The sequence below is a fragment of the Procambarus clarkii genome, chromosome 24 (assembly GCF_040958095.1).
Source record: "Procambarus clarkii isolate CNS0578487 chromosome 24, FALCON_Pclarkii_2.0, whole genome shotgun sequence".
Taxonomy (NCBI): domain Eukaryota; kingdom Metazoa; phylum Arthropoda; class Malacostraca; order Decapoda; family Cambaridae; genus Procambarus; species Procambarus clarkii.
Window position 1 is genome coordinate 19,237,589 of NC_091173.1, and position 19,105 is coordinate 19,256,693.

A 19,105-nucleotide genomic window follows, 5' to 3' on the forward strand; every position below is an offset into this window, starting at 1 on the left:
GCTATATACCAAACCGGAGTCGGCAGTAAATATCACCTGGCTGTAAACAAATAGATGTGAGGGGGGGGGGTCCCCGTGAGTACGTTCTCGACTCACAATCCAGAATCCGGGTTCAAATCCCGGGCGGGACAGAAATACTTGGGGGTGCAGTTCCTATCACCTAATGCATCTGTTCACCTATCAGTAAGTAAGTACTGGGAAGTTAGTCGGCTTGTTGTGGGGTTGCATCCTGGGCGGGGTCAGTAATTCGACCATTTTGGGACCTGGATACAAGCGTAACTTGAATGAATACACTCTGGCTTCCTGTCCCACGACACATTGAATTAGTAAATTATTATAAATTGGCGGGTCGTGTTTCAGGGAAAGTTTAAAGAGGGAGGGAAAGAGAGAGAGAGAGAGAGAGAGAGAGAGAGAGAGAGAGAGAGAGAGAGAGAGAGAGAGAGAGAGAGAGAGAGAGAGAGGCTTAAGCCGAGTTCTAGGCAAGAAAAGCTTTAACCTAGTAACATGAGTCTGCTCCAATACCCCCCCCCCCCCCCAACCCATTTAAAGAAAATAACAAATATAAAAGCTTAGTTTACGCTTAATATCTCCGCGTTTTCTGTTAAGCTAGCGCGTATAATTTTCCTTTTATGTGTTGAAAAGATTACTTAATGAGATTATTCATTCATAGCACAGGGACGGGGGGCTTGTATGCTGTGCTGACCCACGGAAAAATAATGTGAAAAGAGGGGGCAGAAACACACCAATTTGACCTTGAAAACCTTCGTTGCCGCAAAGTAACTTGGAATTTTGACCTTCTATAATTTGCGTAATATAGAAGAGCTATAATAGTGACCCTCGTGAATTCCGCGCAAAGATAGGAACTTTCTAAATTCGAACCAAAGTTAGAAAAGGTTCAGAGGTACGCCACCAGGCTAGTCCCCGAGCTGAGGGGTATGAGCTACGAGGAAAGATTGCCGGAACTGAACCTCACGACACTGGAAGACAGAAGAGTCATAGAAGACATAACCACCTATAAAATTCTCAGAGGAATTGACAAGGTAGATAAATATTCTTGTTAACACATTGATATATATATATATATATATATATATATATATATATATATATATATATATATATATATAATATAATATAATATAATATAATATATATATATATATATATATATATATATATATATATATAATATAATATAATATAATATATATATATATATATATATATATATATATATATATATATATATAATATAATATAATATAATATAATATAATATATATATATATATATATATATATATATATATATATATATATATATATATATATATATATATATATATATATATATATATATATATATATATATATATAAGCTTTCACTATAACTGTTATAATACTTGCAAATACTATGTTGTCTTTAATCAACTGAGGCACTCGTGCAAGCCTTCACAATTTAAGATATCAAAACCTTTTTTTTTTAAATACCGGTTCGGTGTGTGTGCGCGCGTGTGCGTGCATGAAGATCTCGAAGGAGTCTTAAAGTGTTCAGGTGGACAAGAAAGATTACAGTGTTCAGGTCCTGGTTGTGTCAAGACTGGGTAGATCATCCTGGTGTCTCAGATAACACTGCATCGTTCAGTTGAACATGTTTCAGTCACCCCTACAGTATCGTGTGGGTGCCCGTCCTCCTTGACACATGCACAAACTTTTAAGTCGATTCAGAAAACGGGACAGAACATCACTTTCGTGAGCCGATTTCATTTAAAATTTCTTCGATTTTTGGCCAATAACGAGGAAAAAGCGACGTTATTTTTAAGACGACGGGTTGTTTTAAGAAGACAGGTTGGACGTTGCCTTCACTACTTGCTCGTATCTCTTCAAAGTACTATCTTGCTTACCTGTAGAGTCATAAGTGCGTAAAGTTTTTCTCCTGAATTACTTATCAACTTTGTCAATGTTTCTTTTTCATGGTTTAGTGTTTTCATTGTTGTTGATCTTACCGGGTGAGGTTACATCAGGCTTTCCTCATATTTCAATCCCCCCCCCCCTCAGGCTCGGGATCGGGCCTTGTTGCCTATTTTAATAGCTTCTATAGTATTGTCCTTTTTGTGTGTGTTAACTTCAGGCCGGAGCTGCGTACTGGAAGAAAGGTCTTGTGTAGGTTGTTTAGTGTTCTCGAAGGTATCGTAGTATACGATCCAGAAAGCTACTTAAACATTTTCAACTTTTACTGAAGTTGTCATTTTGGCAACTTTGTTTTTCAGGTGTCAGGTTTTGAGTCTTATATTGTGCATTCTCCTTCTCTGCCTCTTGAAACTCTCTCCCATTTGAATTGCAATTCCTTTGATATTTTCTTTTCCTCCTTGGAGCTCGTTACTTTGCATTTACCAGGGTTAAAGACAATTACCCATCTTTCAGACCAACTCTGAACCTAATCTTGGATTGCCTCTAATCCCTCGAAGTCTTACAGTTATAATTTTTCTCGTCAGCTTCGTGTCGTCAGAAAACAGTGATATGACCGATTCTGTTTTCTACTGAAAGGTTTTTAGCGCGTATTATAAACTGAATGGGTCCCACTGACGACCTCTGGGGCACGCCACTTGTGACGCCTCCGCCCAATCACTTGGGCGGGACGGTAGAGCGACGATCTTGCTTCATGCAGGTCGGTGCTCAATCCCCGACCGTCCTAGTGGCTGGGCACCATTCTTTCCCCCCCCCCCCCTCCCCCTCCCCACCCCCCGTCCATCCCAAATCCTTATCCTGATCCCTTCCAAGTGCTTTATACACCTAATGGCTTGGCGCTTTTTTCCTAATAGTTCCCTTCCCTTGTAACGTCTCTTCAAACAAGCTTCTCTTACCGTTACTCTGTTGGCAAGCAGAGGGGTTACCCCTCTAACTCTTGCTCTCCATGCGAGATAGTTGGTAAACGCTTTCTGACAATTAAGAAAGGTTACCGTTGTTCTCTATCCTGGTTTATCAGTCACATCACTGGGTTTCTAAGTGCTCCGGGGTTTCTGAATGCTCCATTAGTCTCCGTCGTACGTTAGGCATTAGTCTCCCTCGTAAAGCCACTAGTACGCTATGCGTACTAGTGGCTTTACAAGAATGTAAAATCGTCATCATTACTATGTACTCTCTTAACCCCTAATGTACATTCTTGTTTATAAATAAATAAATAAACTTGACTCATGTTCACACGGTTGTCTGCTCTCTGTCGTAACTTCTAGTTCAGTCAATCATATACGTATAGAATCACAATTAAAATAAGAAATAATTTTTAATGTTTACAAATGCTTCAAAAGAAATAATGTTCACCTCTTGCATAAAACTATTCGCCACAGAGAACACGTTTGTGTTTGACTTAAACGACATTCCTAAAAGTCCTGTATAATTTCTTTATAAATATAATGGCCAGCCATCAGTGACATATTGACCTGACAAACCAACACTTGGATGACCTTACACGTATATCCCAGCCGCCCTTTGAGCCACCTCTACACACAATATGTCTCTGGCAACGGTATTATTACTGCTCATTATTCACAACACAGACACATGTAGGAGAAGGGAACATATCCTAATGTGTTACATTAACATTGAGGTGGAAGGGAAGGGAAGGGAAGGGAAGGGAAGGGAAGGGAAGGGAAGGGAAGGGAAGGGAAGGGGAGAGGGGGGGGAATAAATGCTATCCAAAGGTTATGTAGACCTTATAGAGGAAGTGTGATTGAGACAGACTTCAGTTCATTCAAGTACTATTATTATTATATTTAGATTGAGAATATCTGGCTGGTTGATCAAAGTTATTTTATTGTCAGAGGTCACAATCCTTGTGTGTTGCTGTAAGATGAATACTCTGAGCAAGAACCTGTCCTGGACCAGTTTGCGTATTCCTGTTACATAATGGGGGGTGAGCTGCCTCGAAGATCGCGCTACCATGATACGACGTTGTTGGGCCCAGATCAGGGGAAAGCGCCAAGCCATTACGACTATATAGCACTGAGAAGGGGGTGGGGTCAGGATAAGGTTTTGGGATGGGACAGGAGGGACGGAATGGTGCCCAACCACTTGAACGGTCGGGGGATTGGGAACGCCGACCTGCATAAAGCGAGGCCGTCGCTCTACCGTCCGCCCCAAGTGGTTAGGCTCCAGATGAAGAAGTTATTTACGTTTAAACTCGTGGGGAAAAACAGCGATGGAAACTTGAAACTTGAGCTTTTCCCGTGAACTGAATGGTTTCAAGGGAAAGAACTTGGGGCCAGTTCTGTACTTCAGACACCGTCGACCTCTCCAACGACGGAGCCTGTTGAGCTCCGAGGCCGCGTGAACGAGACCTATCCGGCCCTGTAGCCGGTTACTGGGAACACCTGGTCTAGTTTTCGCTTGTTCACATCGAACAAAAACCCCAACTAGGTGAGTTCTCGCTACAGCGACCAGTACAGGTGGCCAGTGCCTCGCTAGAGCGGCCGGTGTGCATCTGTGCCTCGCTAGAACAGCCGATAAATCAAAGACCCCCGCAAGGCTTTCATACTTTCTCAGAAGTCGAATATGACGCTCGACGCTAACACGAATGCTCAGAAAATGAATATAAGTTGTTAGTCGGCACTGGGCATTGTAATCAACAGCGCCACCACCTTGAACTGACTGGTAATTACTGCTTGGCGTTGAAAGCCCAACTGACATATCTGAATAATTTAATGTGTAGTAATTTTATTGGTGTGAAAGCATTTGCATAAATATCGTTGTGTTTAGTATTGAATGATGAACGTCACGGCAAGTTGTTTGTATCCATTGGCTATAGTGTGGCTCTGTAGGGTTTAGTTAGGGTTTGAAGGGTTTAGTTAGGGTTTAGTTAGGGTTTGAAGGGTTTAGTTAGGGTTTAGTTAGGGTTTGAAGGGTTTAGTTAGGGTTTGAAGGGTTTAGTTAGGGTTTGAAGGGTTTAGTTAGGGTTTGAAGGTTTTAGTTAGGGTTTGAAGGGTTTAGTTAGGGTTTGAAGGGTTTAGTTAGGGTTTGAAGGGTTTAGTTAGGGTTTGAAGGTTTTAGTTAGGGTTTGAAGGGTTTAGTTAGGGTTTGAAGGGTTTAGTTAGGGTTTGAAGGGTTTAGTTAGGGTTTGAAGGTTTTAGATAGGGTTTGAAGGGTTTAGTTAGGGTTTGAAGGGTTTAGTTAGGGTTTGAAGGGTTTAGTTAGGGTTTGAAGGGTTTAGTTAGGGTTTGAAGGGTTTAGTTAGGGTTTGAAGGGTTTAGTTAGGGTTTGAAGGGTTTAGTTAGGGTTTGAAGGTTTTAGTTAGGGTTTGAAGGGTTTAGTTAGGGTTTGAAGGGTTTAGTTAGGGTTTGAAGGGTTTAGTTAGGGTTTGAAGGTTTTAGTTAGGGTTTGAAGGGTTTAGTTAGGGTTTGAAGGGTTTAGTTAGGGTTTGAAGGTTTTAGTTAGGGTTTGAAGGGTTTAGTTAGGGTTTGAAGGGTTTAGTTAGGGTTTGAAGGGTTTAGTTAGGGTTTGAAGGGTTTAGTTAGGGTTTGAAGGGTTTAGTTAGGGTTTGAAGGTTTTAGTTAGGGTTTGAAGGGTTTAGTTAGGGTTTGAAGGGTTTAGTTAGGGTTTGAAGGTTTTAGTTAGGGTTTGAAGGGTTTAGATAGGGTTTGAAGGGTTTAGTTAGGGTTTGAAGGGTTTAGTTAGGGTTTGAAGGGTTTAGTTAGGGTTTGAAGGGTTTAGTTAGGGTTTGAAGGGTTTAGTTAGGGTTTGAAGGGTTTAGTTAGGGTTTGAAGGGTTTAGTTAGGGTTTGAAGGGTTTAGTTAGGGTTTGAAGGGTTTAGTTAGGGTTTGAAGGTTTTAGTTAGGGTTTGAAGGGTTTAGTTAGGGTTTGAAGGTTTTAGTTAGGGTTTGAAGGGTTTAGTTAGGGTTTGAAGGGTTTAGTTAGGGTTTGAAGGGTTTAGTTCGGGTTTGAAGGGTTTAGTTAGGGTTTGAAGGGTTTAGTTAGGGTTTGAAGGGTTTAGTTAGGGTTTGAAGGTTTTAGTTAGGGTTTGAAGGGTTTAGTTAGGGTTTGAAGGGTTTAGTTAGGGTTTGAAGGGTTTAGTTAGGGTTTGAAGGGTTTAGTTAGGGTTTGAAGGGTTTAGTTAGGGTTTGAAGGGTTTAGTTAGGGTTTGAAGGGTTTAGTTAGGGTTTGAAGGGTTTAGTTAGGGTTTGAAGGGTTTAGTTAGGGTTTGAAGGGTTTAGTTAGGGTTTGAAGGGTTTAGTTAGGGTTTGAAGGGTTTAGTTAGGGTTTGAAGGGTTTAGTTAGGGTTTGAAGGGTTTAGTTAGGGTTTGAAGGGTTTAGTTAGGGTTTGAAGGGTTTAGTTAGGGTTTGAAGGGTTTAGTTAGGGTTTGAAGGGTTTAGTTAGGGTTTGAAGGGTTTAGTTAGGGTCTGTAGGGTTTAGTTAGGGTTTGAAGGGTTTAGTTAGGGTTTGAAGGTTTTAGTTAGGGTTTGAAGGTTTTAGTTAGGGTTTGAAGGTTTTAGTTAGGGTTTGAAGGGTTTAGTTAGGGTTTGAAGGTTTTAGTTAGGGTTTGAAGGGTTTAGTTAGGGTTTGAAGGTTTTAGTTAGGGTTTGAAGGGTTTAGTTAGGGTTTGAAGGGTTTAGTTAGGGTTTGAAGGGTTTAGTTAGGGTTTGAAGGGTTTAGTTAGGGTTTGAAGGTTTTAGTTAGGGTTTGAAGGTTTTAGTTAGGGTTTGAAGGTTTTAGTTAGGGTTTGAAGGGTTTAGTTAGGGTTTGAAGGTTTTAGTTAGGGTTTGAAGGTTTTAGTTAGGGTTTGAAGGGTTTAGTTAGGGTTTGAAGGTTTTAGTTAGGGTTTGAAGGGTTTAGTTAGGGTTTGAAGGGTTTAGTTAGGGTTTGAAGGGTTTAGTTAGGGTTTGAAGGTTTTAGTTAGGGTTTGAAGGTTTTAGTTAGGGTTTGAAGGTTTTAGTTAGGGTTTGAAGGTTTTAGTTAGGGTTTGAAGGGTTTAGTTAGGGTTTGAAGGGTTTAGTTAGGGTTTGAAGGGTTTAGTTAGGGTTTGAAGGTTTTAGTTAGGGTTTGAAGGTTTTAGTTAGGGTTTGAAGGTTTTAGTTAGGGTTTGAAGGGTTTAGTTAGGGTTTGAAGGGTTTAGTTAGGGTTTGAAGGGTTTAGTTAGGGTTTGAAGGGTTTAGTTAGGGTTTGAAGGGTTTAGTTAGGGTTTGAAGGTTTTAGTTAGGGTTTGAAGGGTTTAGTTAGGGTTTGAAGGGTTTAGTTAGGGTTTGAAGGGTTTAGTTAGGGTTTAAAGGGTTTAGTTAGGGTTTGAAGGGTTTAGTTAGGGTTTAAAGGGTTTAGTTAGGGTTTGAAGGGTTTAGTTAGGGTTTGAAGGGTTTAGTTAGGGTTTGAAGGGTTTAGTTAGGGTTTGAAGGTTTTAGTTAGGGTTTGAAGGGTTTAGTTAGGGTTTGAAGGGTTTAGTTAGGGTTTGAAGGGTTTAGTTAGGGTTTGAAGGGTTTAGTTAGGGTTTGAAGGTTTTAGTTAGGGTTTGAAGGGTTTAGTTAGGGTTTGAAGGGTTTAGTTAGGGTTTGAAGGGTTTAGTTAGGGTTTGAAGGTTTTAGTTAGGGTTTGAAGGGTTTAGTTAGGGTTTGAAGGGTTTAGTTAGGGTTTGAAGGGTTTAGTTAGGGTTTGAAGGGTTTAGTTAGGGTTTGAAGGTTTTAGTTAGGGTTTGAAGGGTTTAGTTAGGGTTTGAAGGGTTTAGTTAGGGTTTGAAGGGTTTAGTTAGGGTTTGAAGGTTTTAGTTAGGGTTTGAAGGGTTTAGTTAGGGTTTGAAGGGTTTAGTTAGGGTTTGAAGGGTTTAGTTAGGGTTTGAAGGGTTTAGTTAGGGTTTGAAGGTTTTAGTTAGGGTTTGAAGGGTTTAGTTAGGGTTTGAAGGGTTTAGTTAGGGTTTGAAGGGTTTAGTTAGGGTTTGAAGGGTTTAGTTAGGGTTTGAAGGTTTTAGTTAGGGTTTGAAGGGTTTAGTTAGGGTTTGAAGGTTTTAGTTAGGGTTTGAAGGGTTTAGTTAGGGTTTGAAGGGTTTAGTTAGGGTTTGAAGGTTTTAGTTAGGGTTTGAAGGGTTTAGTTAGTGTTTGAAGGGTTTAGTTAGGGTTTGAAGGGTTTAGTTAGGGTTTGAAGGGTTTAGTTAGGGTTTGAAGGGTTTAGTTAGGGTTTGAAGGTTTTAGTTAGGGTTTGAAGGGTTTAGTTAGTGTTTGAAGGGTTTAGTTAGGGTTTGAAGGGTTTAGTTAGGGTTTGAAGGGTTTAGTTAGGGTTTGAAGGGTTTAGTTAGGGTTTGAAGGGTTTAGTTAGAGTTTGAAGGGTTTAGTTAGGGTTTAAAGGGTTTAATTAGGATTTGAAGGGTTTAGTTAGGGTTTGAAGGGTTTAATTAGGATTTGAAGAGTTTAGTTAGGGTTTGAAGGGTTTAGTTAGGGGTTGAAGGTTTTAGTTAGGGTTTGAAGGGTTTAGTTAGGGTTTGAAGTGCTTAGTTAGGGTTTAAAGAGCTTATGAACAAATGTAGTGTAGTGTATTGAAGGGCTTACTAAGTGTTTAAAGGGTTTAGTTAGGGTTTTAAAAGCTTACCTAAGGTTTGAAGGGTTTAGTTAGGGTTTGAAAGATTTAGTTGAACTTTGAGAGATTCCATTCAAATTTATTGGGTTTCATTTTTAACATTAAAATTCCTTGGAAACAGACTCTTCGATGGATATTTTTTTTTCTAAATAGATTTAATAGCATTGAACGTAGATATGCCATTATTTCGTACTTGGGTAAAGTCAAATTGCGTATTTAAATAAACTAGTATTGGTTAGAATGATGTAGTTAATTTGTATCTAAACCTAATTGGTCATTGGGTAGTTACATAACGAGGGACGGCCCTTCTTGTTCTCGTAAATCGCTAACAACTTTAATCCGATAATTGGTTTATCATTCTAGGCCTATACAGGCCTATCTTGAGGTTACCCTGAGGTAATTTCATGGCTTAGTGTCCCTGCGGCCCGGTCCTCGACCAGGCCTCCTTTTTGTTACACATCCACAGGAAGCAGACGGTAGCAGCTGTCTAACTCACTGGTACCTATTTATTTCTAGGTGAACAGGCGCATCAGGGTGAAAGAAACTTCCTATTTGTGTCCGTCTCCGCCGGGGATCAAACCCAGAATCTTAGGACTACGAATCCCGAGTGCTGTCCACTCAGCCCTCAGGCCCCCATCAGGCCTACCCCACACTATATCTAGCTAATTTAACCATTCATAGTCTGTATTATCAAGAGTATTTATGACACACCCGTCACAGCTGCACATTTAGGCCTAGTTAGAATAACTGCATATGTAGGCCTAGATAATATAATTTGCTTTATAGCACGAGCGTAATTTAAATTGTAATAGTCGAAGATAGTCGTATTAATAATACGAAGAATAGTCGTATTAATAATACGAAGAATAGTCGTATTAATAATACGAAGAATAGTCGTATTTTCAAATTACTAATATTGGCCAAATTTTACCTTACAGTATTAAGTGTTGATAGAATTATTTGAGGATATATTATGGTTGTTAATTTGTTTATAGTTAGAATTCTCGAGATAAAAATATCGTGTTCATTAAAGTGTAATTTATCCACCAATACATACGTTAATTACTTTATTTTTTTTTTTTTTATCCTTAAACATTTTCCTAAGATAAAGCTTGTTGTGCCCTTCTGAGCGCCCTGGCCACCCCTCCCGCCGCTGACCCATTGAAGTCTTCAACATTCCGAATACCTCTTGAAAGTATTCAAATTTATTCAGTATTATAAATTCTTATCCAGATCTTAATCTCCACCTTTGTCGTCTGCTCTTCAACGTCTTTGCTTGTGTGTGTGTGTGTGTGTGTGTGTGTGTGTGTGTGTGTGTGTGTGTGTGTGTGTGTGTGTGTGTGTGTGTGTGTGTGTTTTTTTGTTTGGTCTCTGAATGCCTCATGCGCTGCGTAATGTTACTTTTCGTGTATTTCTCGGCTGTATTTCTCCGTGTTCCTTCGCTTAGAATCCTTAGATGATCACGTTTCTTGCCGGGTCGGAGTTCGAGTATCAGTGGTTTAAGGGGCTTGATACAGTATTTTTTCTTTTATATACTTCATATCCCAGCTCTCTTACTCTCTCTCTCTTCCAAGCAATATATATATATATATATATATATATATATATATATATATATATATATATATATATATATATATATATATATATATATATATAATATAACGTGTGTATTTTTTAATGCAAATTCTTCAATAATTAATCTGCTCTACATCCTATATTCCCCTCCCCATCCCCCTCTCTCTCCCCCATCACCCCCCCCTCTCTCTCCCCCATCACCCCCCCCCCTCTCTCTCCCCCATCACCCCCCCCCTCTCTCTCAATGGACCACCCTGGTATGATCACCCCTCCCCCCCCCCACGACCCAATTGACCATGCTATCGTTAACCTTACCAGAGATATGCACGCGACATAACAAACGCTAAATATGGAGAACAAAAACGGGCGAGAACATCGGAATGAACAGAAGAACAAAGTTTCTCGAGTAATTTATTATTGGAGCTGTCTAATGCATTTAAATTTTGTTCATGCCAATGCATTGCTGTTGGCAGGGCGAAGGATAGGAGAAGAGAGTGGGGGGAGAGTAGACTAGGGGAGAGAGTAGACTGGGGAGAGAGTAGACTGGGGGGAGAGTAGACTAGGGGAGAGAGTAGACTGGGGAGAGAGTAGACTGGGGGGAGAGTAGACTAGGGGAGAGGAGTAGGGACATGGCAGGCACAGTTGGGAGAGAGGAATAAAAAGGGAGAAAGAGAAACAGAGGTTAAATGGGTACACATTAGCACTGGAAGATGAGAGGAAACATGTAGAGAGAGAGAGAGAGAAAATGGGGGAATTCGGAGAAAAATGCGATAAATAGGATGGAAGGTGGGAGACAGATGGGAGAGGGGACTAGCTGCGGAATGGGCAAATTGGGCCGGAGTGAGAGCAAATTGGGCCGGAGTGAGAGGAAAATTGGGCCGGAAGGTATTAATACTGATAAAAAATTAATAATTTGAATACGTTGAAAAGATATAAACACGAGTCTTAATAACTCCGATCCTTTAACATGTTTGTTTTTCTTGTATACCTTCATGTTCATGGAACCTTTCCTTGCGTCCACGTAATCCCAGGAATGTTTCCTTGCGTCCACGGAATCCCAGGAATGTTTCCTTGCGTCCACGTAATCCCAGGAATGTTTCCTTGCGTCCACGTAATTCCAGGAATGTTTCCTTGCGTCCACGTAATCCCAGGAACCTTTCATTGCGTCCACGTAATCCCAGGAACCTTTCCTTGCGTCCACGTAATCCCAGGAACCTTTCCTTGCGTCCACGTAGTCCCAGGAACCTTTCCTTGCGTCCACGGAATCCCAGGAATGTTTCCTTGCGTCCACGGAATCCCAGGAATGTTTCCTTGCGTCCACGTAATCCCAGGAATGTTTCCTTGCGTACACGTAATCCCAGAAATCTCCCGTTTATACATTTTCTTTCCGTGTTCTGCATATTCCGTGGCTGGGTGACCGGGCCATCTCAGAACGCCTGAGCAGGGTTGACATATCTTAACATACTTGTACCATATTAATCCAACCTCTCCTCTTACAAAGAACGCCGCTCTTCGCTCGCATGCGTTACATAAGACCAAAAATTAGCGTATTAGAAAATGGAAGCGGCTGGCGAAAGTGACGTACTGTTCCCGTTTTCTGTTTTGGGTCCTCTGGTAGGTTAGGAGAGGACACTTTAAATTTGACATTTTTTGATGCTGTGACTGTTCTCTTAAGTGAAGATCCTATCGTTATTAATAATCTTAACAGGGAGAGAGGGAGGAGGAGGAGGAGGGGGGAGAAGGAGATAGAAGAGAAAAAATAGAGATAGATTTGGCGGAAGCAGATGAGGAAAAGACAGAAAAGGCAAAAATAAGAAACAGAAAAGGAGAAAAGGGGCGATAATGAAGTGGTAACATGAAAATAATGTCGAGTAGATAAAGAAAACGGAAGTGAGAGGAAACAGAAAAGAGAGAAGTAGAGAAGAGGAGTCTATGAAGAATAAGGCAGAGTATTTTTTTTACTTGCATAAAACAATAATAGTTTTATTGGTCATGAATTTATCATTTAATGTGTCGCAAGACTTTTACAGTGAAAACAATCGTAAAAATTCCCCAGACTTGGCTGTGTCTAGATGTGTGCTCCAGCCTTTCTACCAAAATGGACATATTGCCACATTAGCGATTAGCTTGACGCTAAACCAATTTCAATAAGGTCGGCCTTTGTTTGGATACGCATAATAATATCTTATTACTTAAATGGGATGACAACTCTTTAATACGCATGGCAATATTTTACTACTTAAATGGTATGACAACTCTTTAATACGCATGGCAATATCTTACTACTTAAATGGTATGACAACTCCATACAATATGGTATGGTAAGTATGATAAGCATGTGCCATAAGGCAAGCAGAGTGGGTAGTGTAATACTCTCTTCCTTGAGACGCATAACACAAGTAATCTGAAAGCCAATAGATGCACGGGAAAGTTGATGCTATGGAATCTAGTAAGTTTATCAGTCAGATTTACGACCCCCTATTAACCAGGATTACATTAACCAGGATTACATTAACGGGGAACGTCGTTCACTATTATCGTGGAATAGTGGTCAAAGAAAGCAGTGAAGAATTCACCAGTTACTTGTGAAAAACGATTCGGTTTAATTTCACTTTAAGATGGAAGACTTAAACTATTTACGATCGCGTCACCATAAGAAATGTGTAAACATAGACGCTCAATGTTCTAGACATAACATAAGGGAGAGTCATAATAAGGAATAGACTTCATGGGTAGAAGTTTGAAGGGTTTTATCCCCCCATGTTAAAAGTGCGCAACGCCACCTTTCACGGATCCAAACAAGGGAGAGGTCTACACTAGGAAATCCAGCTCCTTATCAGGAAAGGTTCCCTACCCACTTATCGGAAAGGTTCCCTACCCACTTATCGGAAAGGTTCTCAACCCATTACCATAAATTTAGGTAAAAGTCAAACATTTCTCAGTCTCAATTTAAAAAAAATGCAAGAATTTAATAGAGCGAACATGACCACTTTAAAACGAAGGTTTATAATCTTTTCGCGACTGATATCCCTGACTTGAGAGAGGCTTTAGGAAGCTTTCTGAGACGTCATAATGCTACATAGCCTTCCCGGCTTGATGCCTTCTTTTGATAATTACTTACTTTCCGAGACGTCAATCACTCGCCGACATGGTGGAGTGGCCGGCCACAAAGACGCCGAAATAAACACAACTAATGAAAGCTCATCTGTAGCAAGACACCAGCTGCATGCGAAGGAGAAATCGTGTCAAGAATCGCCAACTAGGAGCTGAAGCTTTAATAGAAGAACGATGAGAGTTGAAGAGGTTTACCAGAGACAAATGTTAAAATGTTTTTTGTCTGTAAACCTGGAATGTATTGTTAATTTTGGTGTATAGAATGTAATAGAGACCTGTGAAGGGCGATTCATAATTGTCGTCTGGGTTTATGGTGGTGTTGTTTTTACAGTCTAGTGGTGGTGGTGGTGGTGGTTTTGGGGGAGACTGGTCCTGGTGACGCGAGTAGTGTTGGTAGTGGTGGTACCAGTGGTGGGAGGTGCCAGTGGTGGGAGGTGCCAGTGGTGGGAAGTGCCAGTGGTGGGAGGTGCATCTGGACTAGTGTTTAATTATATACATTAAGTGGCAACGCTCTGGATTTTCATTTTCTTTGGCAGATAGCTTTGTTTGTGGTGCCAGCCTTGTCTGTGGTGCCAACCTTGTCTGTGGTGCCAGCCTTGTCTGTGGTGCCAGCCTTGTTTGTGGTGCCAACCTTGTCTGTGATGCCAACCTTGTTTGTGGTGCCAACCTTGTCTGTGGTGCCAGCCTTGTCTGTGGTGCCAGCCTTGTCTGTGGTGCCAGCCTTGTCTGTGGTGCCAGCCTTGTTTGTGGTGCCAACCTTGTCTGTGATGCCAACCTTGTTTGTGGTGCCAACCTTGTCTGTGGTGCCAGCCTTGTCTGTGGTGCCAACCTTGTTTGTGGTGCCAGCCTTGTCTGTGGTGCCAGCCTTGTCTGTGGTGCCAGCCTTGCCTGTGGTGCCAACCTTGTCTGTGGTGCCAGCCTTGTCTGTGGTGCCAACCTTGTCTGTGGTGCCAACCTTGTCTGTGGTGCCAACCTTGTCTGTGGTGCCAGCCTTGTCTGTGGTGCCAACTTTGTCTGTGGTGCCAGCCTTGTCTGTGGTGCCAGCCTTGTCTGTGGTGCCAGCCTTGTCTGTGGTGCCAGCCTTGTCTGTGGTGCCAGCCTTGTCTGTGGTGCCAACCTTGTCTGTGGTGCCAGCCTTGGCTGCCTTGTCATCTAGAGCATGCAGTAACAAGGTTAACGTCGAAGGACACAAAAATGCCTCAGCAGAAACAATACAATTCCAAATATAAAATCCAGGAATTATAATTTTGATAATTGTACTTATATTTCCCGGTGAAAAATGCGCCTGAATGAACAGATCAATACAAACTCTTATAACAAACTAATCAATACAATTTTATTAACATTTAATTCTGGCGGGGAAAAAAAACGCGACTCTGGGTAGCATTCAAAGAGAGAAATGTTTCCAAAAAATATCTGCGCTTAAATTCCCTTGCGTTCAGCGCGTGGGTGAGCTATACGCGCATGCGCAGACAGGAACCAGTAACGACCCATAAATATGTACAGCGGCCTCGATTAGTGTCATTGTCACTGGTCGTTATAAAGAAGACAGAGAATATATGATCATGACATGACATACCGCAAGAGGCCAGTGGTCGTATCAGCAGCTGCGGTGAGTGTTGAGATAGATTACTTGCATATATAAATATATTATATAATATATAAATATATATATATATATATAAATATAATATACAGGCCGGCTTCCTTCAAGACCAAGCAGAAGGAAAAGTGATACTTATTATATTATTATTATAAGAATAATTGTTGTAATTAATGTTTTACTCTTTCTTCTGCTGGTCTTGAAGGAAGCCGGCCTGGGGTGACAGAGGGCTGTGACGATCTCTGGAACCCGTCGTAGGTGCGGGGCCCGGTCGTCCACCTCCTGGGGCTCGTGCGGCCCCCCAGGCTCTGCTTCAGGAGGCTGGGGTCGTTCTTGCCCTTGCTGGGGTGGTTCTTTTCCAGCCCCGACCACGGCGGTCTCCGGGGTTGGAGTCCCTGTGCCTTCTTTCGCCAACTTGGAGGTCAACTCCGGAGCTGGAGCCTCTAGGGGCAGTTCGTTGTTGCCTTCAACCTCGTTCTCACAGTTCCTGCGACGGCGCTGGAACCAATCGTAATGGCGTTTGTCTTTCTATTGAAGTCTTTCGGCGCCGTGGTGAGAGGACCTGCTGCTTGGGTAACAACTTCTCCTTCGTATGAACCTACCCAATCTTTGCGCCCAGGAGAGGCCACTCCAGACCGACAACCAGAACGCAACTCCATAGTCTCCTGAGACTGATATATATATATATATATATATATATATATATATATATATATATATATATATATATATATATATATATATATATATATATATATATATATATGTGTGTGTGTGTGTGTGTATATCACGAAAATAAACACGTGATTAAGAATGTGACAATGTCAGACCACGGAGGAAAAATGAAACAGGAAATTTCCTTAAGTACTTTCGTATATTAAATACATCTTCAGAAGGTGAAGACATCTTCACCTTCTGAAGATGTATTTAATATACGAAAGTACTTAAGGAAATTTCCTGTTTCATTTTTCCTCCGTGGTCTGACATTGTCATATATATATATATATATATATATATATATATATATATATATATATATATATATATATATATATATATATATATATATATATAATATTGTGGCAGCTATGATATCTGTCGGCTATAAACCGTATCAAAGTCAAGAATAATCATAATATAAATAAAATAATGTAAAGCGTAATCACCTTGTAAGACAGGAAAGTATTTGCGTGTGTCAGTTCACCTAACAATACATGCGGGAGGTTGAGTTTTAGCTCTTTGGTCCCGCCTCACACCCGTCAGTCTGCTGGTGAACAGGATCACAAGCTTTTTGGGAACGTTCTTTTATACATTTTAAGCTGTGTGTGTGTGTGTGTGTGTGTGTGTGTGTGTGTGTGTGTGTGTGTGTGTGTGTGTGTGTGTGTGTGGAGTCTGCTTCAACAACTCCACTTCTAAATGCATTCCACGTATTCACTATTCGGCCACTTATAACTGTCTTCATAACGTGTCTATTTTCCATTTGGGTGCACAGTTTTAACCTGTCTCCCATTATTCAATCGCCAATAATTTCTAATAGCCAATCCTAGTGAGCCCCTGTACGTTCCTCCTGGATTGTTATGTTTTATGTGGTAATCATGTCTCCCCACCCCCTCCTAACTCTTCTGTCTTTCATTAATTGGAGTTTTTATTCATTTTGTACATTCTTTTGTACTTCTGTACTCCCCCACACACCCTGGCCCCCACACACCCTGGCCCCCACACACTCCCTGGCCCCCACACACACCCTGGCCCCCACACACTCCCTGGCCCCCACACACACCCTGGCCCCCACACACTCCCTGGCCCCCACACACTCCCTGGCCCCCACACACTCCCTGGCTCCCACACACTCCCTGGCCCCCACACACTCCCTGGCTCCCACACACTCCCTGGCTCCCACACCCCGTAACACCTTTTCCTTCAGTAAAAAGATAATATTAGATCCCAAGAAAGAACACACGATAAATATTATTCTAACGCGTCGCTGGAGGCGCTGGCTGGCTCCACGTTAGTCCCAATTTGTTTACATTTGTTTAAGTTTGTTCACGAGTGTCGAATTATCTTATGAATTGTTTAAGGGAAAACAGAGATGTCCAAAGTAACTTTTACTTTCAGGCTGATGTTAACGGTTTGTGTGTGTGTGTGTGTGTGTGTGTGTGTGTGTGTGTGTGTGTGTGTGTGTGTGTGTGTGTGTGTGTGTGTGTGTGTGCTAACCTAGTTGTGCTTGTGGGGGTTGAAATTTGGCTCTTTGGTCCCGCCTCTCAACCGTCAATCAACCGGTGTATAGGTTCCTGAACCTACTGGGCTCTATCATATCTACATTTTAAACTGTGTATGGAGTCTGCCTCCACCACATGACTGCCTAATGCATTCCATTTGCTAACTACTCTGACACTGAAAAAGTTCTTTCTAATGTCTCTGTGACTCATTTGGGTAATCAGCTTCCACCTGTGTCCCCTTGTGCGTGTTCCACCCTTGTTAAATAATGCATCCTTGTCTATCTTGTCAATTCCCCTGAGAATCTTGTATGTGGTGATCATGTCTCCCCCGAGTTCTTCTGTCTTCCAGCAACGTGAGATGCAGTTCCCTCAGCCTTTCCTCGTAACTCGTGCCTCTTAGTTCTGGGACCAGCCTAGTGGCATACCTCTGAACTTTTGAGTGTGAGTATAGGAGTGTATATATAGGAAGTATAGGAGTGAGTGTGTGTGTGTGTGTGTGTATGTGTATGTGTGTGTATTTGTATGTGTGTGTGTGTGTGTGTGTGTGTGTGTGTGTGTGTGTGTGTGTGTGTGTGTGTGTGTGTGTGTGTGTGTGTGTGTGTGTATGTGTGTGTGTGTATATGTGTGTGTGTGTGTGTGTGTGTGTGTGTGTGTGTGTGTGTGTGTGTGTGTGTGTGTGTGTGTGTGTGTGTGTGTGTGTGTTTAATCACTATGTGAATGTTTCCTCCTTTTAAAGAAATCTTTCTTGCCGGCGACTTTAAAGAAATTCAATTTTCCGCTTATCCAGTCTATAATTAAATCGAAATGATAGCCCCATCATTCGACAAGCAATTGCTTGCGTGTGTGTGTGTGTATTCACCTAACTGTGCTTGCGGGGGATGAGCTCTGGCTCTTTCGGCCCATCTCTCAACTGTCAATCAATCAACTTTTTTTCTCACACGCACGCACACACACACACACACACACACACACACACACACACACACACACACACACACACACACACACACACACACACACACACACACTCACACACATGCACACACACACACACACACACACACACACACACACACACACACACACACACACACACACACACACACACACACACACGAAGCAGCCCGTAGCAGCTGTCTGACTACCAGGTTCCTATTTACTGCTAGGTTAACAGGAGCATCAGGGTGAAAGAAACTCCATCCATTTGTTTCCGCCATCGCTAACCACTCAGCCACTATAGGACCCCCCCCTTGCTGTGTGTGTGTGTATGTGCATGTGTGGTGTGTGTGTGTGTGTGTGTGTGTGTGTGTGTGTGTGTGTGTGTGTGTGTGTGTGTGTGTGTGTGTGTGTGTGTGTGAGTGTGTGTGTATGTATGTGCATGTGTGTGTGGTGTGTGTGTGTGTGTGTGTGTGTGTGTGTGTGTGTGTGTGTGCATGTGTGCATGTGTGTGTGTGTGTGTGTGTTAAACTACCATCCATCAATCGTCATTATAAAATGGATAAGAATTCCACGAAACTGCCTAAAGCTCCAATTTTTGTTGTTGTCGTTGATGTTCCTTACCAAGATTCATCTCGTCGTGGATGCTGAGAAGGATGTGAATTGTGTGCGGGGGGGGGGGGGAGAACCGGTTAGGGAGACGCTAAACCAGAGGAGGAACGTAGGTGACGTGTGCGCATGCGAAGTGACAGGTGGACAGGCTGGGACAAGGCTTTAAGCGCATGAAAGCATAGGTTTACACATGCGCATGCTCTTGAATGCATGGTGGACACACTGTACATCTTTAATGGAAAGGTGTACAGGGACGCACGCATGCGTGGCTGACACCAATGCACATGTGTGTGTGTGTGTGAACACGGATGTACATGTGTGTGTACACAGGCGCACCCCAGGTATGCAAGGATGTACACACGCGTACAGGTGTGTACAAGAGGCAGTGGGAGATATTTGTGAGGAAAGTCCTGAAACATGTAAGTAAGATGTACAACACTTCCCTGTGGTGTACAACACTACCCCTGTGGTGTACAACACTTCTCTGTGGTGTACA

General features: G+C 42.0%; 1 protein-coding gene across 1 annotated transcript; it reads right to left on the bottom strand.

Annotated features, from left to right (window-relative positions):
- Positions 1-11,087: 11,087 nt before the first annotated feature.
- LOC138367963 (RNA-binding protein 6-like) lies at positions 11,088-11,525 on the bottom strand. Its single transcript, XM_069330248.1, has one exon. The coding sequence runs from the start codon at positions 11,523-11,525 to the stop codon at positions 11,088-11,090; it is 438 nt and encodes a 145-aa protein (XP_069186349.1).
- Between the last annotated feature and the right edge of the window lie 7,580 nt (positions 11,526-19,105).